Below are 12,803 nucleotides of genomic sequence, written 5' to 3' on the forward strand. Positions count from 1 at the left end.
TACATCACACAGACCGACGACTACGACAGCTTGCTGCCTAGGAAATGCATGATAGCAGAAGACACAGTTGACACTGATCGTTGGCTCCGCCCTTTAAAATGCCCACCGTGCTTCGCAATGGGCGCAAAGTCCCGCACGTCGACGAAGAACCCTCCCCAATGACAGACTCACCACGCTCGGAGTCGACTCGCTACCCGCCTTCAGCCTGGCTACTTGTACTCTACCCGGTCGTACTCGCTACTGGCTCCCTCTTCTCTGTCCTCTCCCCAGTGGCGTCTTCACAAGATGCGTCCGATCACCGTCACAATTACTTTGCGGGCAAGCGCAACTTCATAAACCTCTACTTCGTCAAACTCGGCTGGTTTTGGACAACAGTTGCCTTCGGGTTCCTTCAGAGTACGAATCGCTCGCCCTCGAGCTCAAAATCAAGGCACTACTCCCAAGCGTTCACGCGCTTTGCCATAGTCACTATGGTCTGGTATCTAACCACCCAGTGGTTCTTTGGCCCAGCTCTGATCGACCGCTCATTCACAATAACAGGTGGACACTGCGAATCACCACCTCTCAGCGAGCTGTCTGACTTCAAAGAATCCATCACATTTCCCACCATCGCCTCCGCGACCTACTGCAAGGCCAAAGGCGGCCGATGGCGCGGAGGCCATGACATCTCTGGGCATATCTTCATGCTGGTGCTTTCTTCCGCCTGCTTGGTGTACGAATTGTACATCGCCGACAGCCACTCAGCGCATCCACACGTGTCACCAGCTGCGGCAGCGAAGCTTGCGCACGACTTAACAGACGAGGAGCGGAAAGCTGTGGGAGGCTGGGAGTCTGAGACGGCAGCAAGAGTACGGATGTATGCTCGCTACTTCCTATGGGGCGTTGTGGCCCTCGACGTGTGGATGATCATGATGACAGCGATCTGGTTCCATACTTGGTTGGAGAAGCTGAGCGGACTTGTGCTCGCGGCTGCGGCGATATGGGGCGTCTACTTTCTCCCAGAGGCAGTGCCTGGGTGGAGGACTGTGGTAGGCGGGTTCGAGTAACGGGGGGCTGCGTTTGACCCTAGTATCATGGGTAGAAAAGCTATAGAATCTGGCCTTTGATAAGTGACAAGCGAGGCAATAAGAGAGTCTGTTCCATCCATGCATTAATCAGTTCAGATCATGCTGCACTTTCGCGCCAATCTTTTCTCCCAGCTGCTTTACGTCTACCGGGGGTAGCATATGTACCTCACCTCCACCAAGGCCCTTCTTACTTGAAGTGTCCATCCCGCCGACGCTGAGAGATGGATTGATTAGATGGATTGGTATTAGAATCAAAATAAACAGCTGTTTCAGCTATGAAACGACAGGAGTAGAAATGCCGAAGAAATATTGCGGATTTCCTTGCCTCTCCCAACAGCAATGCAGAATCACAACTCCTCACTCCCCTTGGGGGACCGTCCCTTCTCGCGGCCGTCCGAGCTGACCACGTCCCTTGGGCCTCCCTTTATGTTCCCATGCTATGCTTCCCCCCCATTTTTGGTCACGTATTTCGACAATACGACGTCAAGCCATACCTACACCTTATCCAACTGGGCCAGCCTCTTGGACTGCTCACGCTTTTCCTCGGCCCTGCTTTGCGCGCCATTGGCACGGCCGCCAGCACTGGCCTCCTCGCCATCACTGTCGCTGAACTCGTCATCATCACCCGCGAGCTGGAAATACTCCTCCTCTGCCTCCGCGCCGGTCTGGCCGATGGGCATGCCCTTGTTACCGGCGCCGGCGTCGATGCGCGCATTCCTGGCGCGCGCGCCACGCACGTACCAGAAGAGGCCGACGAGCTCGACGAGCATGACGACGACGACGAGCAGGATCGTGAACCAGCCGTACTGGCGCAGCTTGAGGCCGGTGATGATGTTGACGAACCCCAAAGGAAGCACGACGCGCCCGAGCCAGATGTGCGCGGGGCTCAGCCAGTTCTTGCCTTTGGTCTGCACGAAGAAGACGTGGTGCCGCCAGCCCAGCAGGATCTGGGAGGCGAGGGCCAGCACGATGACGAGGCCGGCGTACTGGTGCGTGATGCTGATGCTGTGGCTGTTGAAGTAGCCGATGATGGCGCTGATGCCTACGGCGGCGGAGCCCAGGGCTTGGATCGTCCAGTGGAAGTTGAAGGCCGTGGGGCGGCCGGAGCGCAGGAGGTAGGTACCCAACGGGTACATGATGAGGAAGGCGAAGACCATGAGCGCGCCGTGGAGGTGCCACATGAAGGAGCGCAGGTTCCATTGCTTTGGCGAGTGCACGGGCTGCTCGACTTCTGGGTTCGGGTTGAGCGTGCCAGCGCCGGAGCCGGCGGGCTCGTCCTTGTGCTCGGGCTCCAGGGGCGGCGCTTCGGCTGAAGAGGTGGCCTCAGGCCGAGGGGGCGCTGAGCCGCCGCTGCTGGATTGTGTCATTCTGTCGATATAGGCTTTGCCAGACGCGAGTTCCTCGTCGGTGGGTGAGTCTGGGTCGCCAATCTCGCTGATGCCGTAGTGTGACTCGGTGTCGCGAATCTCGCCGTACATGGGTTCAGGAACAGCGGCGTTCTGGAGGTCAACAAAGAGGAAACCGAATCCCAGGCCGAACATGTGCATATCAATATGGCGATCGACAGAGTAATCACCCTCGAAGTCCTGCTTGAAATTGCTGCTCCAAATGAATGGTTGACGGGTGCTGGTATTGGAGACGTCGACGGCGTGCCAGCCATCGTAGCCACGGACGACAAAGTCCGCTACAGCAACGTGGGATGGCTTGCCCATATCGGCGTGGTTGAAACCCCCAGAGTACTCATCAAATTGGGCGTAGGTGACATCGACATCGGGCATGAAGGGGGGTTTGACGTCTGTGAGCGGTAAGGGTGGATGATGGCCGTCGGCGGTGCGGACGCTGACGGTGAGCGGTGCGCCAGGGGCAGTTGGGTCGCCGTACAGGATGAACATGAGGGCACCTGTCATCCAAGGGCCAAGACCGAGAGCAGCCCAGCCTTTCGCATCGCCGCTGTAGCGGAAGGCCTCCATACGAACCCACAGGTCATTTTCTCCCGTGCTTTCGTTGTAATGCTGAGTTAAAGAGAAGGCTTGGTCGGCTCGTCCAGCCTGAGGACTGTAAGCTGAGATCCTACTTATGGGTACTCACAAACGTACCTCGCCTGTGTGCTTCACGAATTGGACTGGCCTATAAGCGGAAGCCACCGCCGACAAAAGTGTCGTCGATGCCAACAGACATCTCGTCGCCCAGTTCATCTCTCGTATGTGTGACTGGACACCTCTAAAACAATCAAAGTTGTGGTTTGGAGGGATTTCAGAGACGTAGAAAAGGGGTCCACTGATGCCAAGGCGGACCGCGACGGCGACGCGTCTGCTCCGAGCAGGCCACGATACGACAGCAGGATAGCTAATGAACAGCAGAAGCAACAGAAGAAGTGGCGGAACCAGATGGAAGATGGCAATGAGGGTTCGAAGACGTTGATGAAGGAGATGCTCGCCTAACAGTGAGGGGAGTTCGTGGCCGTCTGTCTTGTCTCACTGGGAATAGATTGGAGCTAGTCTCGAATAGGGTGAGGCTGGCAAGGGGGCCAACTGAGCCTCGCGTGGTATGGATTTCAGGGGCCAGTGGCAGCTTCGACGTTACTCAGCTTGGCTCCAAGGTGAACGGCTGGACAAAGGCCACTGACTGATCAGTAATGTACAGGAAGGCTGCAGCGAGTCTTTCGTTATCGCACAGCAGCAGTTCTCGAGCTGTCTACGGCCACGAAGCGGTCCCATTGATGCATGACAGGCCCTTGCACAGGTAGATATGGCGACACATTCCATGCATTCAAAAGTTGGCATAAGTCTGACAGGCCGTCAAGGCCATTCTCGTTCAGGCGCTCCAGAACAGGATGTGGAAAATCCTCATTGACAGCACAGCGTTTCTACCCTAATCACGACAGTTTCTAGTACATCCACACCACGGCGGTGGAGCAGCCTCTTTGCAGAATGGGCTCGCAGGCACGCAAGCGTTTGAAGCTTTCTAAGACCCCGAGTCGTGCGAACAAGCATTGATGGACAAATTGCTCGGTCATCGTATCAAGATCGGCAGCTGGAGTTGTGTTGCTCAGGCAGCTGAATCTTTGCCCGGCGCAGAAGCACTGAATCCGGTTCCTCTGCCAGAACTTGCAGGAATGTCCTCGACCCTGTACCATCAGGCGTCATAGGTGAAGTGCTTTGCAAAAAGGAAGGTATCTATACCTGGTTCCGACCCCCCGACCGATCACTCGAAATGTGACGGCTAAAGTTACATGTCATTGTCGGACCTGCAAAGCTGGGGCAAGGCTTGCCACGCCGACTACTGCCCAAAACTGGAACCTGAAAATTGCAAGTGATATTCGAAGCATAAAGGTACGCGATGTCGAAAGGAAGTTGCCGTGAGCAACGCATATAGAAGGTGAGGTAGGAATAAGTGGTGGTCGTGGTCACGAAGACCGAGCTCAAAATGGAGTCCGAGTTCAAAGATACGGCAGCAGGAGCAATATGAAAGACTTTTTACTATCAACGGGGGTCGAACGCTGCGCAGAACCACACCAACATCTCATCGAAGAGCTGTGTGCCCCGTATCTACCGTTGACGCGCACTGGAAACAAAGTGAACGAGAAAACATCAGTTTTTGAGGGGAAATGCAGTGGAACACAACTGGCCGACTAATCCTGCCAGGGCTTCAATGCCTGATATATATCTCAAGTCAGCAGTACCACAATGATGTGTGTCTGGCCAGGCATTCATTGTGGAATCTCTTTGTTCATCTGCTCGTCAAAGTATATAAATCGCACTATCGGCGTGCATGCATGCCGTTGAAAATGTCAAGTCTGGCAAGTCTGGCAAGGGTCGCTCGCTCGCTCGCTCTTTCCCTGTGGATGTTGATTATACAGTCATTCCTTCAATAGCATCATTTGCGGACCCGGCTGGCAATGCCTCTTTTAGGGACTTTCCCGTCCCTTCCGATCACATTTAATCCCTGACACTGTAAACTCGACTCGGTCTCCTGACACTGCTGTGGCTATAACTCCCGCTGCCACTCCTACTTCGATGTCCCCTGCCCCCGCCCCGTCTCACAGTCTTGCGTTCCACCACCACATCTCGTGCGCCGCGCCACCGCGAATCCGTTAAGCTGTTCCACAGGAACATTAGGAGGAGAGTGCCTAAGAAAGTTCCTACGATTGCGCCCGCGAGCACGCCGCCGGAATACTGGCCTGGGCAGCCTTGCGCAACAGTGCCGCCGGCCGCAATAGTGGTGGTAGCTTGTCGCGGGAGGAGTTGAGGGAGCGAGGGTTCGTTGATCGTGGGAGTTATGGCCGGCTAGATTGAGGGTTAGTCGAGATGATGTGGTGTTGACGAAGCAACGGAGATCCTCACCATGGCGGCAGCGTTGGAAGATCCGCGGGTCACAGCTAGTTGTGCGCTATGGCGAGCGCAAGTCGTAGTATAGAACGGCGCTATCGTCGCCGCCGAGTAGTTCGCTCAGGAATCGCTGTCTATATAGGGTGGAAGGCTGGTATGCGAAGTGTCTGGGTTTCGTGGGCGCCTGCGGCGCGCAATGGCAATATGTGTAGTCGCCGTAGAAGAAACGGTACAGTGGGTTCGGGAGAGCGATCGTGAGCCATAAGCATGAACAGCAATGTTGTGCGACACCAAATGGCAGCGAACAGCGAAGAGCGGCAGCGAAGCGAGAAAGGCGCCGGTTGCGCCTGGTCGCAGCGAGAGTGCAGCAGTAGTGTGGTGTTTCGACGAGGGGCCAGAGTCCAGACAGCAAGCACATGCGCCAATGCTCCCGTGTCAGCTTCAGCTGTGGTGGCCGCTGGATGCGGCTTCCGCCTACCAGGTGCGCCTGAGGAAGCACCTTCCGGGGGCCCCCCCAATCCCAATCAATTTGACGTCAGAAGCGGCGTGGTGGGGCCCACGGGCTAGGGCATCTTGCCGCATTCGTGCTGCGTAAACACGACTCCCCGTTGCCTCGGACGCTGGCCTGATCGTTTGGGAAGTACCCTCCATCTGGAGACCGAGACCAATAAGATTAATCTCGTTTGCACGAATCGCTGTGAACAGGTATTCCTCACAGGACAAGATACTCGAAGCCAAGGCTTTTGTCTACTCCGAATCTCGGCAAAGGCCCGAGCAGGAGCATAAGTAAAAGCTGGGAGCCGGGCGCTGGGTGCTGTTTACCGCAACTTCGTCGATGTTGAAATCGCCGACAGTATTTTCAGCTGTACGTGGGCCATTGCTGGAATCGAAAAGGGACGAATGTCGCATGACAAGTCGAGAAACTCAGGGATGCTGCTTTCGTGTCCGAATCAGACTGTGAAGGAGCGACTTCACACCCATACGCTGCCACTGGAGACCGCCGTACATACCTATAATTCCCTTGTCGAAGCAGTATACCGTAAGACCACTTCTGCCGCGTCACGGTGTGCAGCGCCTCCCACGAAGATCATCACTGAGTGCACAGGAGTTTGCTATTTCAGTCCTGTTGCCTACGGCCAGGCTGTGGCTCTGCGCGACCTCGAGTTGCTCGGCGCTGCATTTATTTATTGTCGAATGACATGTGGTTCTAATTCTGCAAGCTGGACACTTGAGCATGCGCAAACAAGTTACGCGGCCCCTGACTCTATACCTTCGGATCTCCAAGATGGTACGACGATCCCCGATATACGTCGACCGGTCGGGACTACTGCCATTCCAGCCCACAACACCAAGTAGTTACATCTGCGTCGGAAGTAGTGTTGAGGAGGTGCTTGGTTCCTCACTGGGGGGGAACTACTGTGGCTATGTCTGGCTTGGCCGTTACACGATCAGGCTTGACCGTAGCTTCCAAGATCTTGTGCTTCGTCATCCTCTCCAGGCTGATTCGCACAGCACCTCAGCACTTACGCCGCTCCAGCTCTTGTTGCTCCCCGTGCCAGCGTGGCAGCACCAGGATGTAGTGCTTGTCGTTACAGTCTGTGAGTAAGAAACTTGGTTCTAGCCAGGAATCTGGAGAGGATGATATCCATCGAGGCTAACTAGCCTTCCGTCGCGGCACTTCTTGGGGTACGGAATATACCCAACGTTGGTGTTATAAACGTCTACCATCTCCTCTCAAGGTTCACGACACTTGCCATGACGAACACTTGACCTCTGATCTCAATCTTCGAATTCCGTTGTATGCCACAGAGCATTAGCCGATATGAAGACAACAGCTGCCGCCCTCGTCGGCCTCAGCGCTATTGCTCCCATCCTTGCCCAGGACGTTGATCGGGATGACATCCCCAGCCAATGCCAAATTGTTTGCTCCAATATCGCGGTTGTGTCAGAGGAATGTGACCGGGCCTTCCGTCGCGACCGCGACGAACGGGACTGTATGTGTCAGGCTGAAAATGCCAGGGAAGTGGTCCCTCTATGCGCCGCCTGCATCGAGTTCTATGACAGCGATGATGATGATGATAGTGACAGTGACGATGATGAAGACAATGGTGGGTTGCACGATCATACGCAATACTCACTTGCTGAATTCAAGACATAGATGCTGGCGAACTCCGAAGAGGCTGTGGATTCTCGTCCATCACATATAACCCGTCGAGTCAATATATAGTTCCCCAAATGACGGCTGCAACGACCATCAGCAGCGGTACAGCTAGCACCACGTCCCCGACCGCAACCAGCAACCAAGGACAGCTTACTTCGGCTCTGAACAGCATCTCCTCTGAACTGGCGACTGCTACCACGACGGACAGTGCCTCACTCTCGTCAGTCATCAGCAGCGTGTCAAGCCAAGTTGGTGGCCAGGCGAGTGCTGCATCTGATAACTCAAATGCAGGTGTAAAGCGGGATGATCCCCCGGCTGCGCTGGCTGGCGCTGCTCTGTTGGCTGCCGCGGCTTTCTTATGATGTCAGTATGAGATCGATCCTGAACCGGTGGTTGTGGCGTTGTTCAGCAATATTCGTCTACCATGGCAAAGTGATCCGGCGGAATGGAGTAATTGCCATTGCGTCCGCTGGCATTATCGGGTCAGCGCATTGTCTAGTATGCATCGGCGAGAAGCGATCAATCCATTAGCGTTGTCATCTTCCATGGGCAAGGTCTTCAAATAGGCAGTGGAAGCATTATAAGGTCTATTAGAAGATTAGTACCGTAGGTAAGGTATTTGCGACAGATCTGGGTCAGGCAGCAGATGGCCGACCTTGGCGCGGGTGCGGCTGATGTCGCCCTCCGTGATCTAGGCGGCTATCGCGTGCTTCACTCTCACTTCGCAACCCGGCCTCATATCATTCCCGTTACCTCATTTGCCTTGATCTTCAGAACCTCTCAGTCGCTGGCATCTAGACTCTCGCGATGATGCAGAAATAATCCGTATCGACTATCTATCCGCACTTCCTGAGCAGCTCAGCCATTGCCCCCACGCTCAACCTCCCTCCTACGTGCCGACCTGCGAACACCATCGAGTTGACCATCTCTACAGCGATACCAAGCCTCGCCATGGCTGTAAAGGCTGTCATCCCTTTCTTGGTGGGCATGATGCTCTTGACGGGCTGTGCCAATACCATTCTCACCAAGTATCAAGATCAGCAATGTGTGCGGAACTGCGAAGCGGGAGATAAGGGAAAGCCTCATCTGTTCGAGCAGCCTGTCATCCAGACTGTGCAGATGTTCATCGGTGAAACAGGCTGCTGGCTGGTTGTTTTTGGCTTCTATATCGCTCGTCTGATCCAGAACAAAACCAGAACATCCCCACTACTCTACCAACCTGTCAATACTGAGAATGAAGAGGATGACAATACCCTAAGACCATACTCATCTCAAGATGCCGCCAGCCCTGCATTAAAACCGCTTGTACCTAATGCGGACGACCGTCGTCCACTCAAGGGCTGGAAGACACTTCTCCTCGCCATTCCTGCATGCTGCGATATCACAGGCACAACACTCATGAACGTCGGACTGCTCTTCGTTGCAGCCTCTATCTATCAGATGACGAGAGGTGCTTTGGTACTATTTGTTGGCTTATTCAGTGTCATCTTCCTCAAAAAGAAGCTTCACCTCTTCCACTGGTTCTCATTGGTGATTGTGGTTGTCGGCGTTGCTCTTGTTGGCCTAGCGGGTGCCATCTGGAGTGGTAAAGGCTCCTCTGATGCCCAAGAGCACGCGCCAGAGCTTAAGACAGTTGTGCTCTTCGCACGAGACGCCGTCGCGCAAGCTGCAGACCCTGTTGTCATCCAAACAATCATTGGCATTTTCTTAATCGCAGGAGCTCAGATATTTACAGCCAGTCAATTTTGCCTTGAGGAGTGGATCCTCGAGAACTACGCACTCGAGCCTCTAAAAGTGGTGGCTTGGGAAGGCATCTTTGGTTTCACAATCACTATCATTGGTCAGATTCTGCTGCATTTCACTGTGGGCGTGAGCAAGAGTGGCAAGTATGGGTACTTTGATGCCGAAGAAGGCTATCGCGAGATTTTTACCAACAGAGCCATCGGCATTTCGAGCTTGTTCATCATGGTGTCCATTGGTGGATTCAATTTCTTCGGACTGTCGGTCACGAGGAGCATCTCGGCGACTTCGCGATCAATCATTGATACTTGCCGGACACTCTTCATCTGGCTAGTATCGCTAGGACTTGGATGGGAGAGTTTCAAATGGCTCCAAGTTGTGGGCTTCGCTCTACTTGTCTATGGCACCTTCTTGTTCAACGAACTGGTTCGCCCACCGATCAAGGCTCTGATTCCCCGCGAACAAAGGAATGGCAATGCTCACGAGGAGCGCGAATCTCTGTTGCCGGAGGAGCCTATTGAGCATATGTAGTACACATTGGGTAGCTTGGTGTTTAGTCATATTTCAAATGCTTCTTGCGTAAGCTGCTGTTGATCCATATGGCAGTACTCTGATGTGCATTAATGACAGTGTCTGGACAATCACGTTGGAATGTCAACGCTCCATGCCCAGGCGTAAAAAGGGGTTGGCTTGGCGGAACGTGGTGGCACAACGACAGCACTTTCAATCTGATCTTCCCTACATTCTGTCACCCCATCTGGCTGATTTGAAAACTGATCCTGCATCTTCCCAGGATGCTCAATCTCACAATTCGCAAGACCCTTACACGTAAAACGTCCAGTTTTCGAACACAAAAGCCTCAATGGAGGATTTATTCTTGGCTCGAGGCAAGGGATGACCATGGTGGCCCGTCATCTCCCACCCTCCTCCGAACTTGTTACAGCCGGTTTTGATGCTATCCCATTACCGTCGATGGCTGGTCGCACAGGTCGATGAATTGTCAAACGGGAGCACGAACCTGCAAGGGCTTCAATCTACCCTGCTGTCCATCGCTGTCCCTTACGGCTGCTTGCGTCTCGGGAAGGCATGACCCGCAGCCACGACCAGCTCAATCGCCAATTCACATCCGGGCTTCAATCTCGAGGTCTCGTCCACCTCCTTGCTATATGTTTCACCCATCTGCTACTTTACTTGTTGACTACCGTCTGTGACCTCGCGAAACAATGGCCAACCTTCCGGCTTCCCTCCGTTCTGCTAACACATTTGAGATGCCTTCGAATTTTCGAGCAGTCTACTGTGCCGCGGATGGTCAACTAACCCCGCCAGACTCTCCAAATGACTTTCAGAAGCCGATGCTCGGTCATCGTCCAAAGCTGCAGCTCTCGAGGCTACTTCGACGGTCCAAGACCGACCATGAAAGCGTTCCTTTGCCAACTCGACGATCAAGCCCATCACGTCCTTTCGTGTCCGAGATGAAGGCTCCTTTTCCTCTATACCTCCCGGCATCTCCTAGTGCCAGCGATGTCAGCTCTGACTCGTGCGACTGCCCAACTTGGACGCCTCGACTACGTCGGCGGTCCCCCACTTATCATGATCTGAGGACTTTGGCCACCCAACAGAAGGAGGTGTTATCAAGAGGTGACAGAACTCCGCTGCTTCCGAGTCCGATCGTCAAAGACAACGTCCAGAGCGATTCTTACTTCACTTTTCGAAACCCACGACGAGCAGGTATAACCGAGTACAAGTCCTACGAAGATCTACATATCTTGTCCGCCTATTGTGATGAAAATCAGCCTAGCGAAACCCAAGATCGAACAAAAGACCTCGATGACCTCGATGATGGCATTTGGGAAGACTCGCCGGTTGCTGAAGGCGATGACGCTGGGAGCACATGGTACGATGAAGCACCAGCTACGCCACCTGAGCAGATCTACAGAACAAGTGAACTCTATTCCGATGAATCACCTGACGAAGCAGGCTGGTTATCCAATGATCTCTCATGGAGGGAAAGGGAATCGAGGTTCAAGGCAAGATGCGCAGGCCCTTGTGGAAGCAAGATTGTAGGTTGTCCCAAGTAATACTGCATGTGCTCCACTAACTGTTTCCAGATGCTGGCTGAGGTTGCTGGCTCGAGGAAGCCAAAGCTTGTGCATATCTCACGTTCATCTTCGCTGGCTACCAGCAGATTCCATACCCACTCGCCGAACATCACAAGACCTCAGACACCCGTTCACGCACCGCTGGAGGTGTCAAAGTTCAGCCCATACGATACTCCGGATTCCCCTGATCGCTTTCTACCGCTAGATGTCTCGCCTTGCGCACCGCGTAACACGTCGCCCAAGCGTACCGCTGGAGAATACAGGATCTCCACCGCTAGTCTTGTACCTGCGCCCCTGGCTCTCAGGACTTCACATTCCAGCCGATCATCAAGTACGATCTTCAGCAGTACTGCTGAAAGGTTCGCAGAGCTATCTGATCCTTGCGATGTTTCTCCACGCCGGAACCAGCCTATTAAGTCGGACGTCAACACCTCTGACTGGACCATTGCCACCGGAGCGTGGCCTGTGCCTCCTAAGAGCACCCTGCAGCGACGTCCTACTCCACCGTTCCGACAAACAACGCCAGATTCCATCGCATGCTTGGAGACAAGAATACGAAGGCTGAATCAAATGATAACCATGACTACAAATGCCATTAATGCATTTCCGGGCGGTATCGTTCGCCTCGACTCACCCTCGATACGAGCTATTCGAGCGCCTCACATTCCGGATAAAACACTCATCGATCCACTTGTCAAGATCTTTCCACACGCCCCGATACTTCTCCTCTCCGCTCTCGCTGCGTGGCTCATCATTGACATCTGGTCCGAAAATGCTATCATTACCTCTCCCTCCTGTGGAAGAGATGCGGAGCTCACTACTGAAGATGTCTTGCAGTCACAACCAGCCGTGGACATTTGGCCAGCAGCTTACAAGATATCCTCGCCATTGCCTCCCAGCCTTGCACAAGTCGCGCCTTCACCAGAAGTGCAGGCGTACCTCGCCTATGCGTGGGATGCTACTTCCCCCATGAGACAAATCCCAAATAAGGCACGTTCCCTGCTCGGAATCAGCGACACAGCGGTACTCAATGAGGGGCTGTTGAAGGCACACGAGGCTGGTTTGATACGCCGACTACGCGTTATCCGGCCATCGATCGGTGTCATCGGACAGAAGCTTTTGGTAGCACTACGAGGATCATGGGACGAGGACTTATGGAAGTGCCTGAAAGTCATGGTTGAGGTTATTGAAGAGAGCCCTGCTGGTCTGGGTTTCGATGTTTGAGTATCAGAGTGAGCACTTGCAAGCAAGCGGGGCAAAGGTGAAGTCAGAGCCACCCGCGAAGGCTTTGTCATCCGACTTGTTTTCACTTTTAGTGGAGGAATGTGTTTCATGTCGGGTTTACGTACATATATCACTTTGGTAATCTCAAAAGCTTTAGCGGATCAACTTACCTTGAGCACCACGT

The 12,803-nt window shown here is 54.0% G+C and overlaps 5 protein-coding genes across 5 annotated transcripts; 4 read left to right on the forward strand and 1 right to left on the reverse strand.

The window, feature by feature from the left end:
• Nucleotides 1–98: 98 nt before the first annotated feature.
• Nucleotides 99–1,046, forward strand: HMPREF1541_07721 (uncharacterized protein; the record flags this gene model as incomplete). The annotated part of the gene is made up of 1 exon (XM_008722044.1): nucleotides 99–1,046. The coding sequence occupies one exon, from the start codon at nucleotides 99–101 to the stop codon at nucleotides 1,044–1,046; it is 948 nt and encodes a 315-aa protein (XP_008720266.1).
• A 515-nt stretch (nucleotides 1,047–1,561) lies between these two features.
• HMPREF1541_07722 (uncharacterized protein) lies at nucleotides 1,562–3,262 on the reverse strand (the record flags this gene model as incomplete). The annotated part of the gene is made up of 2 exons (XM_008722045.1): nucleotides 1,562–3,115; nucleotides 3,164–3,262. The coding sequence occupies 2 exons, from the start codon at nucleotides 3,260–3,262 to the stop codon at nucleotides 1,562–1,564; spliced, it is 1,653 nt and encodes a 550-aa protein (XP_008720267.1).
• Nucleotides 3,263–7,217: 3,955 nt separating this feature from the next.
• HMPREF1541_07723 (uncharacterized protein) lies at nucleotides 7,218–7,918 on the forward strand (the record flags this gene model as incomplete). Its single annotated transcript, XM_008722046.1, has 2 exons — nucleotides 7,218–7,503; nucleotides 7,554–7,918. 2 exons carry the CDS (start codon nucleotides 7,218–7,220, stop codon nucleotides 7,916–7,918), a joined length of 651 nt encoding a protein of 216 aa, XP_008720268.1.
• Nucleotides 7,919–8,507: 589 nt separating this feature from the next.
• On the forward strand, nucleotides 8,508–9,827 carry HMPREF1541_07724 (uncharacterized protein; the record flags this gene model as incomplete). The annotated part of the gene is made up of 1 exon (XM_008722047.1): nucleotides 8,508–9,827. One exon carries the CDS (start codon nucleotides 8,508–8,510, stop codon nucleotides 9,825–9,827), a length of 1,320 nt encoding a protein of 439 aa, XP_008720269.1.
• A 2,147-nt stretch (nucleotides 9,828–11,974) lies between these two features.
• Nucleotides 11,975–12,619, forward strand: HMPREF1541_07725 (uncharacterized protein; the record flags this gene model as incomplete). Its single annotated transcript, XM_008722048.1, has 1 exon — nucleotides 11,975–12,619. One exon carries the CDS (start codon nucleotides 11,975–11,977, stop codon nucleotides 12,617–12,619), a length of 645 nt encoding a protein of 214 aa, XP_008720270.1.
• Between the last annotated feature and the right edge of the window lie 184 nt (nucleotides 12,620–12,803).

This window comes from Cyphellophora europaea (assembly GCF_000365145.1).
Source record: "Cyphellophora europaea CBS 101466 unplaced genomic scaffold supercont1.7, whole genome shotgun sequence".
NCBI classification, from domain to species: domain Eukaryota; kingdom Fungi; phylum Ascomycota; class Eurotiomycetes; order Chaetothyriales; family Cyphellophoraceae; genus Cyphellophora; species Cyphellophora europaea.